Consider the following 23,228-nt stretch of genomic DNA (forward strand, 5'->3'; position numbering starts at 1 on the left):
CGCCAGATCTCGTTACGGATGGTTGTTAGCCACCTTTGGAAGAGCAGTCGGGTGCTCTTACCCACTGAGCCATCTCACCAGCCCGGCCATGGGCTTTTTTTATTAACAGGTGATGCTTCTATTCGGCATATAAGAGACTCTAAACTGGGTCTTCAAATGTGGCTTGAAGTCTCCAGAAACTCAAAGACAGAGTTCTATTCCATCAAATGTCCCTCTTACGCCGTTATATCAGGCCCATTCTCAAAACATAACAGGTCAAGAATAATATCTAAAATGTCATCTCTGAGTGTTGAAGTATTATTCAAATGTCTCATTTTTCTAGGATTATTAGCAAACATTTTCCACTTGACTTTTAGTTATGCCTTCAGGATAATATTATCTTCTCACTCCAAAGTGACATAAGATCACCTGAATAAAGTATTCGCTCAACCTTTCAATCCCATTAGATTCAGATACATTATTTAATAACTCTACTTCATCATAATTGACTGATACAGCCTGTCCTCTACCTCCCTTTCCCCTTTCTTTTCTCCTGTTCATGCTATGCTAATTTAACCTCATCTTGGTAAAAAAAATATATATATATATATGATCTTTCATGTGAGATAGCTTCAACAACTGTGGCTGGATTGTGTACAAACCAGTTTTGTTTATTCTTTATTGCCCTAGTATTGATTGGGGGCTAATCAGCATTAAACTCGTGCCAGAAACCTTAGAGCAAGGCTCAGTAACAGAGCTGTTCAGAAAATAGATTAAAACAAAGTTGTGTAAAAATCTATGTGAAGAGTTTTTGCTTATGACACTTGGATGAAAATAACTTGTAAGTAGGTATTAGAAGAAAATAGATGTCAACATTGTACATCTTTCTGAATATAGGGGACTAGTAAGGATGTGTTACTAACTTCAGAAGGTAGCAAATGGGAAAGTTATTAATAAATCTATATGCATAGCTACTGAGCTACTATTTTAAGTTTAAACACTGCATGGCTTTCCCTGATTTATCCAATATCCAAGTTCAAATAGCACAAATTTTCTGTAGAATGACTCTGAAGTACCAGAAACAGAGAACATGCTTAACAATATCCAGAGTAGATAAACATAAGCAGCTGTGTCTACAAAGTATGTTTATAGAACCTATGCATGGTATTATTATACTCTTAGAATCTTGGAAGCTAGGAGGCTAAGGCAGTGGGTGATGAATCTGAGGCCAGCCTGGGATCCACAGCAAGACACTATCTCAAAAAACAAACAAAAAAGTTCTCTAACTCTCTGTTAAAGACAAAATTCCTCAAAAATCAAACGTTTTGTGTGTTTTCCCCCTTACTCACCTGCTGGGCTCAGCCTACACCTTCCAGGATATCACAATCACTTTGTGATATATCTTGAATGAGAATAAAATACTCAGTCAATCTTTCAGTGCTATTACCTTAATGTACGTCATTTAACAACTTCTAGGCCATCAAGATCCCCTAAAATACAGCCAGACCTAGGAGCTCTCTGTTGATTTGTTTATGTTTGTTCACCCAATTTCCCATTAAATGACTGGAAAGTCAGTAACTGCAACAGATATACATGTACAAATTGACAGGTTTTTAATAATTAGTTTTATTAAGATATACCTCACATACTTTAATATTTACCCTTTAAAAAATATATGATTCAGTGATCTTTAGTTTTTTTCACTGAGCTACACCAGCAACTTAATTTTGAAAACATTTTATCACCCCCCTCAAAAAAAAAAAAAAAACCCATTACATGATGTACCACACAAATATCCCTGTTTGCTAAATGCTTTTCCTACCTGATTCTTGGCTTTTTTCAGCTAGATATGGAAAAATTAGTGTCCAAACGATATGTAAAAAGACTCAAAACACTTGGGGAGGAGGGAAAATGTAAGGCTCTTGCTCCAAACCTGATGCCCTAGATCCTATCCCTGGGGACCACATGGCGGAAGAGAACAGACTTGCACAGGCTGTCCTCTGATCTCCATTTACACACCACACACTAAATAAAGTATAAAAATAAGGAAATAAATTTAAAAATTAAGGTATTCTTTTTTGTGTGTGGTTTTAGAGCTTTATTGTAGAAAGGCAGAGAAAAAGGAGAGAAGGTAGAAAAAGAGAGAGACCGGCCATGGCCACGAGGAGAGAGGGGGGAAGGGAAAGAGAGAAGGAAGGCTAGAGAGTAAGAAAGGTGAGGGCTAAAAAAGCTAAGGTTTTCAAATGAACTTTTTTCCTGTCCAATTATTATTCATATACTAACTTGGGAACTTATAGAAATAATTTATTTGTAAGAAAATCAGCATCCAACTTATGGATTTCAAAATTAATTATGGCATTACCTTCAAAAACCAATTTCATGCAAATATTCTGTGGCAAGGCTATGTGTGTGTCATATGCACATATGTACATGTGTAGTGTAGCTGTGTATGTGTCATGTGCACATATGTACATGTGTGGTGTGGCTGTGTGTATGTTGATTCACGGATGTGTATGTGTGGCATGGCTATGTGTGTGTCGATGCATGTATGTATGTGTGTGAAGACCAGATGCAACCTCAAGTTTGTTCCTCTACCGATCTATGTTTCACTTTGAGTTTCAATATTTTATTCAAGTTTTATTTTAAGTGATGTTGATTACGCATTTAAAGGAAAAGATATAATTCCATAAAAAATGGAAACTCTAAAATGTACTCATTAATGTACTAAAAAATAAACTGAGTGGTAAGAACACACAGAAGTCCAATTTACATCCCCAGTGTTGTCAGCATGTGATTACAATCACAAAACCTCTGCCCAGCCCATAGCTGAGGCTCCAGAAAGCTATGTCATACTCCGGTGCAATGAGAAAACAACAAACCCACACACAACAAGAAGAGGACTAAGTCCTGAATTACTGTCTACCCCAAAATAACACAGTAACACGAAAGAAGTAACTACCACACCCTGTAGGGTACTTCTGGGGTAAACAGTAAAGATGGCTAGAGTAGGAACAAAGCATGAAGAGTTGAAGAGTTATTTTAAAATGCTCTTTACAGATGGGTCTGTCTGTATCATCCAGCCACAAGTTTTTCAGCAATTAGAGTTAAGAAACTAAGGTTCAATGCCAAGGAAGTCGTAATTTTATCTGTTAATACAGATTTGCAAAGTGACAATTACTAGTCCCCACCTGCAGCTACACCTAGATTTTAAAAAATAAAAAACAAAAACTAGCATCTATACCAGGGCCAAGTTTCTCTCAATTGAAAAAGTTAGTTTTAGAACTGAGTTTCTTCTGTTCTTCTGAAACGTTAACACCTTAAAGGTGAATCTTTTTTTCCCCCCGAGACAGGATTTCTGTGTATAGCAGCCCTGGCTGTCCTGGCTGTGCTTTGTAAACCAGATTAGCCTCGAACTCAAAGAGATCTGCCTGCTCCTGCCTCCGGAGTGCTGGGATTAAAGTTATGTGCCACCACACCTGACTTGAATCTTTTTATTTAATTTATTCATTTTATGTGCTTTGCCTGCACATAAATATGTGAATCATAGGCATGTGCATCACATGGTGCCTATGGACGTCAGAAAAGAGCATCCAATCCATCTGCAAGGATGGTTGTGAACCCTTGTGGTTCTGTGTGGTCTAATCTTGGTGCTGGGAGTTTAACCAGGGTCTTCTGTAAAGAAAACTGAGTGCTCTCAATCTCCCCAGTCCCAAAGCTGAAGCACTTTAAATCTGGAGGTCTAACATGATACTCAGAAATATCATTTTCCGTGTTTGTTTGATACAAGGTCTCATATAGCCCAGGCTGGCCTTAAAATTCTTATGTAGCTGAAGATGACCTTCCTTCTGCTACCCTCAAGGGTGGTGATAACAGAGTGCACCATAACATCCTGTATGACAGCAACTCTCACGTCCCAGCATACAATATTAAATAATATATTAAATTCTGGAGTCTCTATTTCTGCCGTGTACTTGTGGATCAGATGTAAGCTCTCAGGTACCACTCCAGTGCCATGCCTTCCTATCTGAGGTCATGCTCCCAATCATGATGATCATGGATTATAACCCTCTGAAACACAAACCCAATTACATGTTTTCTTCTATAAGTTGCCTTGGTCATAAGTTTGGTAGTGAAAAAACACTTGTCTTACAGGCCTGATAACCTGGGTTCCATACCCAGAACCTACATAAAAGTGGAAGAAGAGAGTGACTCAAAAGTTGTCCTCTGACTGTCCCATGTGACATGTACAAATGTGCCCTCCCCACACTTTATAATAAAAATATTAATTTTTCTTTAAATTCTGAAGGTAGCTATATTCACAAAGTTTAAATAAATGATTGTATACTATTTACTTATGTTTGCCAGTTTTATACTAAGCTTGCGGCCACTGGCACTGACAACCTTGCCATCTAGTAATTGATAGTTATCAGTTTGATACTTAGCTTAGCTTCTATGTATATCCTAAACCAATCAGTTAGTTGTTCACTAGGGAGTTGATCTGATACTTGACTGCTATTTTGAGGTGTTACTGTTTCCTGCTCTCCAATGGAGGCTGACAATGTTATCCAACCTCTTGTTCATCTCTGGGTAAATGGAGACACTGAACTTTGCCCAGAAGTTCATAATAATGTGAGGCTGGAATTGTTCCTTCTGGTAGCCATCTAGTAGCTAGACAGGTAGCCCTCACAGCTCAGCATCACTAGAGGGTCCTAGACAGAGGCTTGCTGATATCAAAGTCCATACTTTAGCCTAAGCTGATGTGCTCTCTCTTGCTCCCTGCCTTGACGTTAGCATTTCTCCCTCCAACAACACACACTGTTATATGAGAAGAACAAATCAGGTAATCTTCAGTCCAGAGGTAGGCTAATCTTCCACAGTAATCTCTATGTCCTACAGTGTTCTCTCTGTAAACATCAGGCTGCACTTGTGTCAAATACTACCTGTACTTGGTCTCCAGATTGTTGTTCACTTTGACGACCTCAGTATGGCAAAGCCTGAGCTGGTAAACCCCAGTCCATTCTCAGACTTTGCTTTCTTTTTTTCTTTTTAAAAGCTATGTGTATGTGTATATGTGCTTAAGATATGGCTCAGTAGATAAAAGCACTGGCTACTCTTCCACAGGATCCAAGTTCAATTCTCCACATGACAGCTCACAACCATCTGTAACTTGTTCTGTGCTCAATTCTGGCGTCTGCAGGCATCAGGCACATAAATGATGCACAGGTATACCTACAGGCAAAATACCCACCACATTAAAATTCCATTAATTAATTCAACATTTTAGAATACAAAATTTGCAATGGCAGAACTAAAATCTGATCTCAGGTATTCCATCTCCAGAATCCATATTTACAATCATTATACTAAACTGTTTATTTTAAATGGCCTCAGGGTTAGACAGTGAAAAGACAGAGAGCTAGAGAGAGGGCTCAGTGGCTAAGGTCCTATATTATTCTTCTAGAGGGTTGGACTTTGGCTCACAACTACCTATGATGTCAGCTCCAGGGATCTGACAACCCACTTCTGGTCTCCATGGACACTTGCACCCATGTACATATACGCACATAGAGACACTTAAATAAAAACTTTTAAAAAGTAATTGGAAGTAAATTAATACACCTGGACAGCCCTACTTCATTATTCTCCAGAAGTCTAAGTGACAAATATGAATGGCTAATTGTTCACAGATAAAAGAATAGTATGTATGTTTTGAATTACAGATGTACTCCTTGAGGACCGGATGTAACATTATTTATTCATTTATTTATTCTTTTCTTGTAGTGCTAGAGATCATCTTGTATACAGCAGGTAAAGTAAAGAGGGGTGTTATTTAATGATCAGAAGAGATTCATTCAGAGATGTTTAAGTATTCTATGTATCTTAAGGCATAGTAAACTATGATGATTATTTTGGTCATTGTTCCCCATTCTGAAAAACTATGTCATTTAGTTTGTCCCACAGCTTAGTTTGCCAAGAGAAATTAGACAGCCAAACTTTTCCTTGAGTGTCTACTTCCCATCGGTTATATTGGAAGCAGCATGAAAACAAAGCAAGACAACCCACCGCGAATCCTTAGCAGCCCTGGAACATGAGAGCACGTAAGAATCTAATGGAAACAAGGCAGGGACTGTGGGAGCCCATGAATATTTCAGAATGATGAAAAAGTATGCCAGATAGGTTTACCTGAAGCTGACTAAAAACTAAAATTCTGACCAAAGCCAAATGTTTTTCCTTACATAATTATCAAGCACTTTCCAGTTTTTCCCCATTAATACCCTATTCTTTCTCTTTCTCCTTTTCATTTTTAAAGGCAAATACTATCATCACTTTTATTTCAAGTAAAATCATTATAAACTAAAAACTAAACAGAACAAATCATACGTGCCTAATTGCTTTTCAAAACCCGAGTCCAAGTACTTATACAAAAGCAACAACAGACATAAGAATCTCTAGGCATTCTCCCTCTAACCCTGGGAGAGGGTGGTGTCTACTTTGCCTGCTCTTGGAACCCTTTCTCTCCTACTGGGTTGCCTCTTCAGCTTTGATACCAGGATTTGTGCCTAGTCTTACTGGCACACATGTTATGCCATGTTCAACTGATTTCCCTGGGAGGCCTATTTTTATTTTGAGGTGAAATGGAGGAGCAGTGGATCTGGAGGAGGGTGTGGGGTTGGGAAAGGTATGAGAGAAGAATCAAGAAAGAAAGAAAGAAAGAAAGAAAGAAAGAAAGAAAGAAAGAAAGAAAGAAAGAAAGAAAGAAGAAAGGAAGAGAGAGAGAGAGAGAGAGAGTGAGCAAGCAAGCAAGCTAGCTTAATTAAAGCTTACATGCCTTTAATCCAAGTCAAGGAGTCAGAGGCAGGTGAATCTCTGAGTTTGAGACCCACCTGCATGAGTTCCAGGACAGATAGGGATTCACAGAGAAACCCTGTCTCAAAAAACATAAATAAATAAATAAATAAATAAATAAAGTCCAACAACTACAAAGTAGTTTGAAATAAACATTACTTGCCAAGAACAGCAGCTGTATATATGCAAATCAATTCTGCTTAGCCATCAGAAGCCAAAGCTACTCTTCCCCGAAAACATTGGTTCCTACCTACCTTTTCTGCCTCTTCCTATACACTATCCTACATTCCAGATACAAAAGCAACTGAATTCACCAGGGCTTAACTTCTACAACCAAATTCTAGGCCTATCACTTGCTTTCATATATATGTACATGAACACAGATAACCAATACTATCAAGACTATGTGAAGAAAATCATTCTAATTCTCCTTGCTATAAAGGAAGAAAAAATATTAAAAGAGGAAAGAAATTAAAGAGTGTCTGTATATTAGTACTATCGCAAAACAAAAAGGACCTCAATATGTACCATCTCAAACTTCCTCCCTGATACATACCACGTCTACAATGCCCAAAACTAAAACCTGACGCAGAGTTAATTTCAGAAAAAAATGCAAATACAACCTCTCTAAATAGAAGCTAACCACTCTGTGTTCATTTTCTCTTTGCTTCCCTCCACCCTCTCTAGTTTACTTCTTTTGAGACAGTGTCTCACATTTATAGTATGGCTTCAAAATCATTCTGTAGGAGAGGCTGGTCTTGAGCCTCCTACCTCAAGCCCTCCAAGGACTGGAACTATTCATGTCCAGTTCTCTTTTCTACGGTATTTTTTTTTCTTCTAGGAGTTTTGTTTCATTTATTCAAAATAAATAAGTAAACAACAGATCTTAGAAGGCACTACTTTACTAACACAAGCCATATTCTATGTCAGGTGTGACAGTACACATACTTAATCCTAGTGCTCTAGGAGTTTGAGAATAATCTGGTTTACAAAATGAGTTCCATGCTCTATACTAAGTGAGACCTGCCTTCAAAAAAATCTCCAGCGCTAGAGTGGCTCAGTAGTTGTGGGCACTGGCTATTCTTCCAAAAGATCCAAATTCCACTCCCAGTACCCACATGGCATGTCACAATTATCTGTAACTCCAGTTGCAGGGGATCAGGCATGTGAGTGGTGTACAGACATACATGCAGACAAAATACCTATACACATTAAATAGATAAAATAATTTTTAAAAATCTATTAATTTTCAGTAAACTGAGAAGTTAATTGAAAATTATAAACATTTATCTTTGCCTAAGTTTATTATGACTAATGAACTTTTTAAATTTTTAATTACTTTTGAATGTCTTTAAGTTACATTTCGAGACCAGTATACAAAGTTGTAGGGTTTTGTTTGTTTGTTTGTTTGTTTTCTGGTGATGTTTCATTTGAAACTCATATTGTGTTTTAGGAAAGTCGTTCTCAGAAGGGATCAGAAAAAAAGAGCAAATCAAAACATTGTCTCTGGCGGTTCCTCAGAAAATTGGACATAGTACTACCGGAGGATCCAGCAATACCTCTCCTGGGCATATATCCAGAAGATGTTCCAACCGGTAAGAAGGACACATGCTCCACTATGTTCATAGCAGCCTTATTTATAATAGCCAGAAGCTGGAAAGAACCCAGATGCCCCTCAACAGAGGAATGGATACAGAAAATGTGGTATATTTACACAATGGAGTACTACTCAGCTATTAAAAAGAATGAATTTATGAAATTCCTAGGCAAATGGATGGACCTGGAGGGCATCATCCTGAGTGAGGTAACCCAATCACAAAGGAACTCACACAATATGTACTCACTGATAAGTGGATATTAGCCCAGAAACTTAGGATAACCAAGATATAAGATACAATTTGTTAAACGCATGAAACTCAAGAAGAACGAAGACCAAAGTGTGGACACTTTGCCCCTTCTTAGAATTGGGAACAAAACACCCATGGAAGGAGTTACAGAGACAAAGTTTGGAGCTGTGACGAAAGGATGGACCATCTAGAGACTGCCATATCCGGGGATCCATCCCATAATCAGCTTCCAAACGCTGACACCACTGCACACACTAGCAAGATTTTGCTGAAAGGACCCAGATATAGCTCTCTCTTGTGAGACTATGCCAGGGCCTAGCAAACACAGAAGTGGATGCTCACAGTCAGCTACTGGATGGATCACAGGGCTCCCAATGGAGGAGCTAGAGAAAGTACCCAAGGAGCTAAAGGGATCTGCAACCCTATAGGTGGAACAACATTATGAACTAACCANTACCCCNGAGCTCTTGNCTCTAGCTGCATATGTATCNAAAGATGGCCTAGTNNGCNATCACTGGAAAGAGAGGCCCATTGGACTTGCAAACTTTATATGCCCCAATACAGGGGAATGCCAGGGCCAAAAAGTGGGAGTGGGTGGGTAGGGGAGTGGGGGGGAGGGTATGGGGGACTTTTGGGATAGCATTGGAAATGTAAATGAGGAAAATACCTAATAAAATATTTTTAAAAAAAGAAAGAAAATAAAAAAAATTGTCTCTGTTCTTATTACTCCTGCTACATGTAAAGGGAAGCTGCAGACATTCTAGAGTCAGTGCCCAGGGGTGACCATGGAATGTTTACATAACCTTATCTTGAGACTTAGGAAGGAAACTGCTGCTGTTGTTGGGCGGTCCAGCCTCCTCAAATATTGTCTAAAGCAACATATAAGGAAGACAGCTACGTTTTCTTCACAAGTTTCTTGTAACCTCTGAACATCATGATTTTGCTGAGTGATACAGAGAAGTCTCACAGGCCAGCAGGACAGAGATCCAGAGTTGTCACCGAGTTGCCTCTTCGGCTCACTAAGCTTTGCTGTCTTCCCACTTAATTTATTGTAGTGTTTTCCTTTCTCCTTTCCATTAGAGGAAAAAAAAAAAAAAGAACAACTAAAGAGTAGATTATTTTAATGTTACGTTCTCAAGATTCAAAGTTATTCTTTCTTTTCCTATTATAGTTTAATTACTGATGGTATGGAGGGATTCTGAAAGGAATCAAAATGTATTGCAAGCACCAGGGTTTTGAGTTCTCTGACAGTGTTTACTGAAGGGGAACTTCATTATATAGCTAGTTATTCTTTGAACCAATAGGACTATATGTTGAGATCTTTACAAATATCACATGCCAGATTAAATAGTAACAATTTGGATAAAATATTTTGCTGATGCAACTAGAAATTATTATAATTAAGTAAATTGTGCCAATTTCAGAAAGACAAGCATTGTGTGTTTTCTCTCGTTTTCATTCCTGGGTTTTCATGTGGATACTTAAAGCAGCTGCTTTATCTCACATGAAGATAGAAGTATCAGGCCAGGTGTGGTGTACATGACTTTAGCTCCTGCACTCAGAGAGCACAGTAGGTGGATCTGGGAGTCCCAGGTCTATATAGGAAGTTTCAGAACAGCCAAGGCTACATAGAAAGACAATATCTCAGAAAACAAAACAAAATGAAAGAAAGAAAGAACACAGAAGTTAACCGAGGAACAAAGGTGACTAATAATGAGTGATAGGACAGGGCTGGCAAGATGGCTCAGTGGTTAAGAGCGCCGACTGTTCTTCCAAAGGTCCTGAGTTCAAATCCCAGCAACCACATGGTGGCTCACAACCGTCCATAATGAAATCTGATGCCCTCTTCTGGAGTATCTGAAGACAGCTACAGTGTACTTACATATAATAAATAAATAAATCTTAAAAAAAAAATGAGTGATAGGACAAAAAAGTTCAGAGGGTAGAAGGATTTGAGCAGGATATGCTTCATATATAATATGCACAGGCATAAAATCTTTAAAAATAAATTTTAAAATATTACTCAGTTTTTTTTTTTAATTAATGTTCAGTTCATTTAGCAGCAATCATGTGGTCACTCTGGCTTCCAGTTAAAAACCGGAAATGAGAAGTTCTATTTTTATTTTACATTCTGTCTCTGTGGAATAACAGGTGGTGGTTATTTCCTTAAAGCTGTCTGATATACACTCTAGTTTTAGATCTGAGTGCATATTACTGTTCAAATGGACAACTCACAATTCTTTAAAAATAACAAAGCACTTACTGCCCTTTGTCATTTCAAACCAACTACTGTATTTATCTTTACTCTTGGTAAAATAAGAAAGTGCCATGAGAACTAAAGTCTACAAGTTTCATTTTATAAATCTTTCAGACAGTATTTAAAACAGACAGTCCTCAGGAATTTCTATTAAAATTACTGAGATATACTGGGTACGGTGGTGGCATACTCTTATAGTCCCAGCACTTGAAAGGCAAGAGGATCAAGACTTAAAAGTCATCTCCTTATCTATTCAGTGAGTTCTGAGGTCAGCATTGGATACATGAGACCCTCTAAACAAACAAACACACAAACAAACAAACAAACAAATGGAACAAAAAGATGCTCCGTTTTCTAGATAAATCTGAGGTAGAATGCAAAATAAAAAAACACAGAGTATCTTCAAACTCTTGTTTTTTAAATTTTTACACTGATTGACCTGAAAGAACATCAAAGCCAAGGCATTTGTGGAAGTCAGAGGACGGACGGCTTTCCAGGTTTGGTTTGGTTCTCTCCTTCTATAATGTGGTCTCAGGTCATCAGGCTTAGAAGCAGGTAGGTGCTTTTCCTGCTGAGTTAAAACTCTTTTACGACTATTATGATTGTGTGTGTTTGTGTGTGTGTGTGTGGCTGTTGTTTTATGACTATTATGATTGTGTGTGTGTGTGTGTGTATTGTTGTTGTTGATGATGATGATGATGCACCTGTGACGGCAAGAGCACAACTCTGTGGAGTTTGTTCTCACCTTTCATTTCTAGGGGACGGAACTCAGGTCATTATAGAGCTTGCATCACTAATTTTACCTAATCTCCAAAAAGCAGCTTATTAATAACTAACAGATAACAACTAATATGCTATTACTAATAAGTTCATCTTTGGAATTCCTTTGTTTTTTTTTTCTTAATCTATTTTCGAGAATTTAGATAAAGTCCAAGTCGCTCATTACAGAAAGATTAAAACAGTGATTTTCTTTGACCATAAGCAATTTACTGGTCATGTATTATACTCTTTCAATCCAGACGCCAAGTTCCCACGTCTAAAAGGACAACTATGAAAATCAGCAGTGTGGAGTCTCTCCTGAGCTCCTTACCCAAGAAAGCTCTAAGTTTTAGCCGTTTCCTAAACAAGCAATTTTATTTTATTTTAAAGGATTTTTTGTTTTGTTTTAAAATATTTATTTATTTTATGTATATGAGTACACTACAGCTGTACAGATGGTTGTGAGCCTTCATGTGGTAGTTGGGAACTGAATTTTAAGACCTCTTCTTGCTCTGGTCGGCCCCGCTCACTCAGTCCCTGCTGGCTCTGGCTCAAAGACTCATTCACTATTATAAATAAGAACACTGTAGCTGTCTTCAGACACACCAGAAGAGGACATCAGACCTCATTATGGCTGGTTGTGAGCCATCATGTGATTACTGGGATTTGAACTCAGGACCTTTGAAAGAGCAGTCAGTGCTCTTACCCGCTGGAGCCATCTGGCCAGCCCTAAGCAATTTTATTCTATGAAACTTTCCAATAACATTTTATTCACAAAGGGGGAAGGCATATTAAGTCATACACAGATAAAAAAATTAAAGGTTCTACTAAAAATATAATTAAATACATACTTTGGACATTAAGGAAGAAAAAACTTTTTAAAGAATAATTAATTGTTTATAAAACTCATATCTGGCCAGGCAGTGGTGGTGCACGCCTTTAATCCCAGCACTCGGAAGGCAGAGGCAGGCGGATTTCTGAGTTCGAGGCCAGCATGGTCTACAGAGTGAGTTCCAGGACAGCCAGGGCTGTCTCAAAAAAAAACAAAAAAGACAAAACAAAAAACAAAAATCATATCCACACTTAAATCTGAGTTGTTTCTTCATTTCTAAAAACAGCTTTTTAAGGAAAGCTAAAGTTTTATGTTGTGCAAGGAGATCTGAGCAGGCTGGAGAGAAACTCAAAGGCTCATAATCTCATTACATAGCAGCAGGGTTAAAGAACAAAGGTCAGGGAACAGGGGAATGGAGTGCAAAGTCGTTTTCACACTAGAAAGTAGACTATCTCATTATTTTAGAGGCGTTAAAGGATAGTCAGTTGGATTTACAAAAGCAAGAAATCACTTATGCAACCTTTTAATATTAATACTTTATTATTAAGAGCAAGAAAATTAAAATTACTTTACCCGTACTTGAGTAATCTCTCAAACATACACTAGTGCTTCAGGTGTCCCTTCAAAGACTTTCAGGAAGTTGTCACCTGATCTTTTCTAATGAGTTCCATAAGGCACAGAAATAAATACTGCTTGTATTATGTATTATTGTAATGTGTGTATACATGTCAACAGACATTGCATTCCAAGGTCTCTATCCCCTAATGATTCAATAAGATATGTCTATTTAATGGCCTTGTGTCCACATTCAGAAAACACTAAACTTTTACTGCTGCTTAAATGAGATTTAACTTCAAAAGCAAACATAATTTTGTTACACTTTCATTAAACAGGCTTCATAATTCTAAAGGAGACTCTACAATTGACTGAGTCTCCCTTGGCAGGCAGTCATACCTTTGGTTATTCTACGGAGCTCTGCTACCTAAATTTTAAGTCATAACCCTATCAACAGTCACATAAAATGTGAAGAGGGGAGTCACAAAAATGGAGTAAACACTAAAAGGATTATGAGCATGCAACAACTAGAAATTAATTTAAAGATCAAATGCATAAAGAATTGAAGTGTTTCTGGCTCTACTGTACAATATCACTGAAGTCTTGGTTTTGAACATGATCACATTTTTGCCAGGCACAAGATGTCTTGCCACCAGACACTAATGAATGTTCTCTCAAACAACCTGGATCATAGTCATGCCTACTATATACAGCTATGAATTATAGGTTTTATTGTGCATTTGAAGTTTTCTGGGCCTGGTGGTACATGCCTGTAATCCAGCTACTCAGGAGGCTGAGGCAGGAGGATCACAAATTCAAGACCTAGCTGGGTTACCAAGTGAGTACCAGCCCAGCCTGGTCAATTTATGAGACCCTGACTCATAACTGAAAATAAACAAAGGAGCTAGGGCTAGTCATGCTGGTGAACACCTGTGATCCCAGCAGAGGCAGAACTCTCTGAGTTTGAGGCCAGCCTGATTTTCATAGTGAGTTTCAGGATAGCCGGGCTATGTAGTATCTATATCATAAGACTCTGACTTAAAACAAACAAAAAACATGTGAAAGGAATTTTTTATTAAAATTAAGACAAAATTTAACATTTCTGAAATGGTTCTTAATATACTTTTGTCATGTAGAGTAGTAGTAGCACCGACAATTACAAAATCAAAATAGCAGTCAACTCGGAAATTGCCACCCATCTCCTGCAATATCAAATATTCTGCCAAAATTTAATTCTTTACAAAAAAAATAAGGCCATATATTTGTCTCATTCATATGCAAATATATTTTCATTCCCGGCAGATGGTAAAACTGTATGTATATCAAAGAACTATTTTTTTTTTTTTTTTTTTTGGTTTTTTTGTTTTNTTTTGTTTTTCGAGACAGGGTTTCTCTGTGTAGCCCTGGCTGTCCTGGAACTCACTTTGTAGACCAGGCTGGCCTCGAACTCAGAAATCCGCCTGCCTCTGCCTTCCGAGTGCTGGGATTAAAGGCGTGCACCACCACGGCCCAGCTTAAAGAACGATTTTTGAAATAAAATTTCTTATGATTTTTTTCAGTAAATGTTTGGTTTGTATACCTATATTCTCAGAGTTATATAAATTTATCTGGCTAAAAGTAGTTATGATTGGAGAGATGGCTTAGCAGTTAGGAGCACCTTTTGCTCTTCTGGAAGACCCTAGTTTAGTTCATTCACACTGGGCATCTCATAACTGCCTGTAATTCTAGCTCCAAGAAATCCAATACCTTCTGGTCTCTGTGGATACCCATGCATATACATACACACTGGTGAGAAATTAAATTTAACATCTTAGTAAACGAACAAAAAAATAGAAGGGATCAAAAGAAATCTTAGGTCTACAGAACTTGTCTGGGTAATTCTGCACCATTTGTCTTCCTCTAACTGTAAATGTGTTCCAAGCTAAAAAGAGAAGAATTGTCAATATCAGCAAAAGAGATCCGTGGAATGAAGAGTGGGTCTTACGATTTGTTTTCTACCAATTTTTATCCATATGCCCCTCTTTCACTGTCTCCCACTCATCCCTTCCACCAGGAACAAGATGGTTTATAAATGATTCACAATAAATAAGACCTGTTGGTGTTTCCACTAAAAAGATGTTTCTTTCTGGCACACAAACTTTCAAGGTTTGGAGGTATGGCTGTCAATGAACCAATGAAGAAATAAGTACTGACAGGAGTGGGAAGATCCAAACAAAATAACGCTGACATAATCACCTCAGGGGTACCAATGTCTATGTTTTTAAAAACTGTGAGATCACAGGCATTGTTTTTGTGAACAATTGCACCAAAAAGTAAAGCCAAGTATGAAATCACATAGATAAGTTTGTTTATTCAGAAAAAGGATACACTTAAGACAGGAGATAGGAAACTTTTTTTTTTTAAATCTTATCTTGTTATCCCAGCCACTTAAACTTCCTTAAAGGTTAAGTTGAACTGAAAAGAAATTAGCTTAGAAAATGAAACACTTGCCAAATAGCTGTATGATTCCTAAACCTTAAATCTATAAATTCCTAGCATGCAGGGGTCACAACCACCCCTAATTCTAGTTCCAGACGATCTAACACCCTCCACTCTCTTCTAAATGCTGAAGGCATCAGACATGCACATAAACATTCATACACATAAGATAAATCTAAAAAAAAAAAAAAAATTAAAGGGTTGGTGAGCTGGTTCAGTGGGTAAGAGCACCCAACTGCTCTTCCGAAGGTCCTGAGTTCAAATCCCAGCAACCACATGGTGGCTCACAACCATCCTTAATGAGATCTGACTCCCTCTTCTGGAGTGTCTGAAGACAGCTACAGTGTACTTACATATAATAAAGATAAAATAAATTTAAAAAAATTAAAAACAATTCCTTCATTATATTACTAGCACAGAATATCTTTTTTCCAGATTTTTATACTTTTTAAGTGTGTGTGTGTGTGTGTGTGTGTGTGTGTGTGTGTGTGTATTAGAGAAAATGCCCTCAGAGGCCAAGCGTGTCAGCTCCTTTAGAACCAGAACTAGAAGTGCTTATACACCTCCTAATCTGGGTGCTAAGAATCAGACTTGGGTCCTCCTTCAGCAAGAGTAGTGCATGTTTTCACTGAGCAGAGTATTCTGCTGGCCCAAAAATCTTTCTCTTCTAAGTAGTAATACAATAAGAACAATCAAAAGAACAATAGGAGATACTGCTTTCTGAAGACTGAGGTGAATGAAAAGGGCAAATACAGGCTTTTTTCTTTCATCATTCACCTGCCATAGAAGGCCCAAGAAATCCTAGTTGTTTAGAGGAGTCCTGGAAAAATATATATTTTTACTAGCCCAAAAAAAACCTCTTTCTCCAAAATCACTGTTGCAGACACCCCCCTGCAAACGTCATGTCCCTTAACCATACTATTCTTAACATGTACATGAAATCTTAGCTGAAGAAACAGTAGGATTACATAATTATACATAAAGGGAAAACTTGGTATTTCATTATTCCTCTAAAACTATACTTAGTTTTTGTTGAAAACATTTTGCTGTGAAGCTGACTTAATAATATGCTCAATTAAGACGTGAGACTGTATTAGTAAAGGCTGACCCGTTTTGTTTACTATCATTTATTATTTAATACATTCTTCCCAGCCCTTTCCTCAAAGGAAGAGAGAAAAAATCTATACTAGTGCAATCAACCAGGGATGCTATATTCCAAAAAAGCTGCTTTGAAAGGCTATGACCTAAGTGTTTAGCACTGACACAGATAAAGTTCTGGTGGTAGGCGTTATGTGACACACCCTTTCAAAAAAAAAAAAAAAAAAAAAAAAAAAAAAAAAAAAAAAAAATCACAATTCAGATTCCACAGAGGAAAGCGGAATGAAAAATTCAGTCAGTTATTTCCCCCGGCCTGCTTTCTACATTTCACATTCCCCGGTCCCTATCATCCTTCAACTGCCCGGGTTCCCAGGGTACATTCCCCAGCTCAGTCCCGCACTGCGTCACCAAACCCGTCAAATGGGGGCCATGCTCCTCCAGTGACACCTCGGCGGTGACTCACGGCGCGCCCCTCTTGGGGAGGATTGTCCAACTACATCAACTCAGAAACCAGGCAGGGGTATCAACAAAGCATCAGGCCGCAACCCAAGCGTCCAAAGGTCCTCGCTAGCTCGCGGCACTGGCACTGCCAAATCCACAGGATTCCAAAGGGTGACTCTCATCGCAGAACCAGGGGGAGGGGTGGCGCCAACCCAGAGCGGTCCGGGTCGATCCCGCTGGGCCTCCTGCCCGAGCGGACCTCACCGTAGCCCCGCGGTCCCGACTCCTTCATGGAGCTGCCGACCACCGCATCGGCCGCCAGGGCCAAACTTCACGAACCACTGCACAGCCCGGTCCCGCGCGCCATGAGCCACCCGCAAGCAGCGGAGGGTCGGGCCCTCTGGGGACCCGCACGGGTTACGAGGACCCAGCACCCAGGGGCTTAGCCAGAGCGCGGAATTAACAACAATGTCATTATGTCGCCCACGAGTGCCCATCTAGCCGGAGCGCGGCTATAGCCGCCGACTTTTTGTCTGGAGCCCGCACCTCGCCTCCCTAGCGCCTCCAAAGCCAGCCCGGCCTTACCCGCCAGCTCGTCGGGCTCCAGCCCGCTGTCCGCATCGATCCCGCACAGCACGAAGTAGTGCGCGAAGCGACAGGCGGCCGGGGAGGACCCCGAGCCCGGGCCCGGCGCCGCGCTGCTACCGCTCATCCCGCCGCGCTGCCGGTGCGACCGTCGCTGGGGTTCGCGGAGGAGGCTCTCCGGCGTGAACCGATGAGAAGCCTCGCTGAGAAGCGTCGCAGGCTTCCCTCGCGGAGGAGGCCACCGCGCCGCTCGGACTGCGGTCTCCGCCGCGACCCTAGGACGACCCCGGCGCGCCCATGGCCGCGCAATCGCCGCGGCCGGGATCCTTCTAGACGCTGGTACCGGGGAAGCGGCCTCGGGCTCGCGCGCGGACCGGAGGGCGGGCGGGATTCCGCCGCGGCGGGGGAGGGGCGCGCAGGGGGAGTGTCAGCTAGGGAGGCCCGCGCCGCCGCGGCTGCGCCCGCCGGAGCGCAGCGTCTGGCGCCCGCGGGTCAACTGAACCGCGCTGCGCGACGGGAGCGCCCGCAGAGCTCGGTGGCGCGCGGTTCGGGGCGCGCACCAGTGAGCTCGGAGGATCGGGGGCGCGTCTGGGTGCGTGCCCGCCCGCGGTAAGAGCGAGGAAACCTCTCTTGCACGGCGCAGCCCCCAACAGTCGGTTCGAGCGCGAGCCGCAGAGCAGGATCGTATCTTCCAGAGAGGATGTCGCCCAACCCAACCTAAACAATAACGTAGCTTTGAAAAAGGGAGACAGCACGCTGAGGTCATTTCCCACAACGTCTGTACCGTATTTTTAAACTGTCATGCAGATGCTTAAACCATTTTAAGATCCTAGTCCCCGGCTGGACGTGGTGACTCACATCTATAATTCCAGCACTCTTGTGACTGAGGCAGGAGGATCCGGAGTTGGAGATGAGCCTCTGTACCTAGTGAGACTCCATCTCAACACACACACAAATGAGGCAGGGTAAATAACAACCTGGGTAATTGACCCTTAGCTTCTATCGTACCCTCCAATAATCTTCCGGAACCCTTGAAATGACTTCTCTTACCGTTTTAGCTGGATTGTACTTGGGATGGGGAGTATTTATGCTTCCTGGTTCATTCTTTCCAGTATCTATAGAACCTTGGGTCCCACTTGACCTGCCATTTATATTTTAGTGAATGAAAGAATGATGATAATCTAGGTAGTATCAGGCTGGTGCTATTGGGAAAATAACCAACTTTGAAATCTGTAATGTTTATGGACATTTAATGTTATGCAATTATTGCTTCTATTATGCAGAGTACACATAAAAATATTTTACTGAGTATTTCTATTTTTGTTGGCGACTTCTTGCAGGATGTTAGATTCTAAGCTAGTCAAATATAGCAGAAAACTGATTTATTTTTTGTACTAATCAAGAAACATGCTTTCTGTTCATTTGAGCAGTAACTGATTTATAAAATTGTAAACATTAATGATTTAGTTTTGTTTTATTAACATATATAGAATACTGGATTTAATCATGACATTTCCATACATGTACTTTCTTGTTTTATTTTTTGAGACAGAGTTTCTTTGTGTGACAGCTCTCGCTGTCCTAGAACTCTATTTGTAGACCAGGCTGGCCTCAAACACACAGAGATCCTCCTGCCTCTGCCTTCTCAGTGCTGGGATTAAAGGCAAGTGCCACCACAACCCAGCTTCATGTACATATTTCATCATATCTTTTTATAACCTTCTTGTACCCCCTGTCTCTGATCTCCTTCCTTTTCACATCAACTCCTTCTTCTGCTTTCATTTCTTTAACCTTTTTGGTGATCAAATAAGTTCACCAAATTTATTTTAATTTTAAAGACTTTTTAAAATGACATTGTGTGTGTGTGTGTGTGTGTGTGTGTGTGTATGTTGGGGGGGGGTCAACACCTTTAATCCCAACACTCAGAAGACAAAGCAGGTAAATCTCCATGATTTGGAGACCAGGCTGGTCCACAGAATTAGTTCCAGAACAGCCAGGGCTATGTTAGAATACTGCCTTCCATTCTGTTGGGGGTCCCTAACACAATTGCCACCTGAATGGAAAACCTTCAGTGGAGTCAGTAATCTCAGTTTTAACCTCTAATTAGCATAAAACATGCCAAGCTGTCACAATTCCAATTTCTACAAGAAAATCTGGAGTGACATTTTCTTATGCCAAGATTTTGGCTTTCTAGGAAAATCTTATAACAAAGACTACTTGGAAAACTGTATCCCTTATTATTTAGCTTTTTATGTTTTATTACATTTTATTTGTTTTGTGACGTGTGTATGTGTGTAGGCATGATTGTGGGGGTCAGAGGACAATTTGTAGGAACCAGTTCCCTCCTTCCATCATCCTAGGTCCTAGGAAATGAGCTCAACTTGTCAGACGTGGCAGCAGGTGTCTTCCCCTGATGAACCATGTTGCCAAACCCCTTATAGTTTTAGAAAAGGGGTCAGTTCATGCCAAAAAAAAGTTTGGTAGTATAGCAGCTGATTTAAATTTTTGTTTAAATTCTTTTCTATCTTATGTATGTCTACTACTATTAAGTATCCTCAGCTGGAGAGATGTTAAAATGTTTCATATATGCACTCATAAACACAAACACACACATAACCTTACAAGGCTGTTATTAAAGAATTCATACAACTTAATAATATTTTTTAAAAACATTTTTAAGAGTCTGTTCTATATATACTATGTGGTTTCTGGGAATTGAACTCGGGTCTTCAAGTTTGACAAGTGCTCCTGTCCACTGAGCTATCTTGTCTGCCAACCAATACAATTAAAATTTTGTTTTTATTTGTTCATATGTAAGTATATGTGCCTGTTGGTATCTATGTATCCCATGTGCACGCAGTGCCCAGAAGGCATCAGATCTCTTGGACTGAACTGGAGCTACAGGTAGTTGTGAACTGCCTGATGTAGATGCTAAAAATCAAGCCAGGTCCTCTGCAAAAGCAACATGTGCATATAAACACTGGGCTATATCTCTAGCCTTACAATACAATTTTTCTTTTGAGGCAGGAGGGTGTCTATATTCCTGGCTGCTCTGGAACTTGCTATGTATACTAGGCTGGCCTTGTGCACAGAGCTATGCCTTGCAAGGTTGTTACCTGCCAGAGGTCTGGGGAAAGACTCCATGTAGTGCCTCCATCCTGGCTTCTGGTTTCTGCCAGCATCACTGTATATTTGGTGGCTGTCTTAGTAAATGCTCTATTGCTGTGAGAAAACAGCATGCCCACAGCAGCTCTTATAAAAGAAAGCTTTTAATTGGGGCTAATTTACAGTTTCAGAGGTTTAGTCCATTATCATCATGGTGAGAAGCATGGCAGACATGGTTGATGGAAAGGTGGCTGAAAGTTCTGCAATTAGATCAGCAGGTAGTAGAAAGAGAAAAACTGGACCTGGCTTGAGGATTTGAAACCTCAAAGCCCATCCCTAGTGATACATTTCTTCAAACAAGGTCACACCTTTTAACAGTGCCACTCCCAAATGACCAAGCATTCAAATCTAGGAGCCTTTGGGAGCCACTCTTATTCAAACTACTACATTCCACTTAGCCTTATCACAATACAGAAATGCATTTAATTCAACTTCAAAAGTCTTCTTAGTGTATAACAGTCTCTACACTGTTTAAAAGTCCAGAGTCTCTTCAGAGAGTCATGGCAATCTCTTAACTGTGACCCCTGTAAAATAAAAATAAAAAAACAGATCACATACTAACAATACACAGAATATATATTCCCATTCCAAGAAGGAGGAAAGGGAGCATAATGAGGAAATACTCGATCAAAGCAAACCCAAAAAACAGCTGGGCAAACTCCAGTCTACATCTCCATGTCTAGTGAAACTCTTAAGATCTTCATCTCCTTTCAGCTTTGTTGACTGCAACACACTTCTCTCTCTTGTGGGCTGGTTCCACTCCCTGTTAGCAGCTCTACTGGACAGGTGTCCTACAATTCTGAAATCTCTAACATCTTGGGGGCTCCAAGGCAATCCAGGCTTCACCTTCTCAGCGTCACTCAGTGGCCTCACTGGGCCTCCATGCAGGGACATCCCTCATACATGCTTGGCTTCTGCAGTTTTCCTTTGCTGGAGAGGGAGATGCTCTCCTTAGCTGGGGAGGGAGATCCTACATCCGCTTTCTTGTATCTTTGACTCTAAAGTTGGAACTACATGGCTAAAGCTGCCAAGTCCTACTGCTTGCTGGACCTGAAACATGGCTGCCTTGTCCAAATACATTTTTTACTAGCTTTCTTTTTCTGATGTTTTGTTTTTCTTCTGTTTTGTTTTTGTTTTTGTTTTTGTTTTTCGAGACAGGGTTTCTCTGTATAGCCCTGGCTGTCCTGGAACTCACTTTGTAGACCAGGCTGGCCTCGAACTCAGAAATCCACCTGCCTCTGCCTCCCAAGTGCTGGGGTCAAAGGCATGCACCACCACGCCCAGCTTTTTTTTTTTTTTTCCTTTTTTTCTGATGTTTTCCTTCACTGCCTAAGTGTGGCTTTGCCTGGAACTTGCTCTGTAGACCAGGCTGGCCTTGAACTCAGAGATCTACCTGCCTCTGTCTCCTGACTTCTGAGATTAAAGTCATGCACCACCAAACCAGGCCCTAAATTTTTCTTTAATTCCTTTTTACAAATTAGAAGCTTAGCTGGGTGAGATCTTACTCTGAGGTCACCACTTCCTTTATTCTGTTTAGCATCAGGCTTTTTTTTTTGTTTTAATCTTCTTGAGCACAAGACTAAGTTCCATTATATCCCCTGTTGCCTCCTTTCTCCTCAAATTGTATGCTTTGTATTTTACCTTGCTCATCTTGCTCCCTTTCATTATAGATCTACATAAGCTTAGCCCCTAAAAGCCAAGCAATACAGTCAAGACTAGGCTGTTGTGAAATCTCTTCTCCCAACGCTGTTAATCTAAAACTCTTTACTTTAGCCTCAGACAGATTTTTTTTTTTTTTTTTGGACAAGGACAGAAAACAGCCACATTCTTCACCAAACTATCACAAGACTCTTTAGGCCACTTACTAATATTCTCCTCTGAAACCTTCTTAAGCTTCCCCACTCCAACCCCCACCCCCAGGTCAAATCACTCTCAGCACCATTGACGGTTATGCTCTACTTACATGGCCCATTAAGACCTACTTAAAGCATTCAACTTCTTTCCTAATACAAAGTTTCAAAGTCTACATTCCTCCAAAGAAAAGCATGCTAAGGCCTATCACAGCAATACCCCCACTTCTGGTACCAACTTCTATATTAGTCAATGTTCTATGGCAACTCTTATAAAGGAAAACATTTACTTGGGACTGGCTTACAGTTCAGAGGTTTAGTCCATTATTGTCATGGCCAGGAAGCCTGGAAGTAAGCAGACAGTCAGAGGTAGCTGAGAGTTCTGTATCCAGATCTACAGGTAACAAACAGGAAGAGAGAGGACACTAGACCTGGCTTGAGGCAGGTCTTTCCAAGCCTACAGCAGGTAACAGCCTTGCAACCATCTTGATATTGACATTTTAAAATGTGTTTCACTATGTTGCACAGGAAGCCAG

The 23,228-nt window shown here is 40.2% G+C and overlaps 1 protein-coding gene across 5 annotated transcripts in view; it reads right to left on the reverse strand.

Moving 5' to 3' along the window:
- Window positions 1-18,156, reverse strand: part of Dennd5b (DENN domain containing 5B) — a 111,193-nt gene extending 93,037 nt beyond the window's left edge. For 2 of the 5 annotated variants that reach the window (XM_021165870.2, XM_021165869.2), the window contains exon 1: window positions 17,678-18,155. In XM_021165870.2, the coding sequence (XP_021021529.1) occupies window positions 17,678-17,804 (127 nt within the window). In that variant the 5' untranslated portion in view covers window positions 17,805-18,155. Of the gene's footprint in view, window positions 1-1,328; window positions 1,996-17,064; window positions 17,620-17,677 lie in introns of those variants that run through there. The other 3 variants (XM_029478754.1, XM_029478757.1, XM_029478756.1) reach the window with 3 other exon arrangements.
- Between the last annotated feature and the right edge of the window lie 5,072 nt (window positions 18,157-23,228).

The sequence above is a fragment of the Mus caroli genome, chromosome 6, assembly GCF_900094665.2.
Source record: "Mus caroli chromosome 6, CAROLI_EIJ_v1.1, whole genome shotgun sequence".
NCBI lineage: Eukaryota > Metazoa > Chordata > Mammalia > Rodentia > Muridae > Mus > Mus caroli.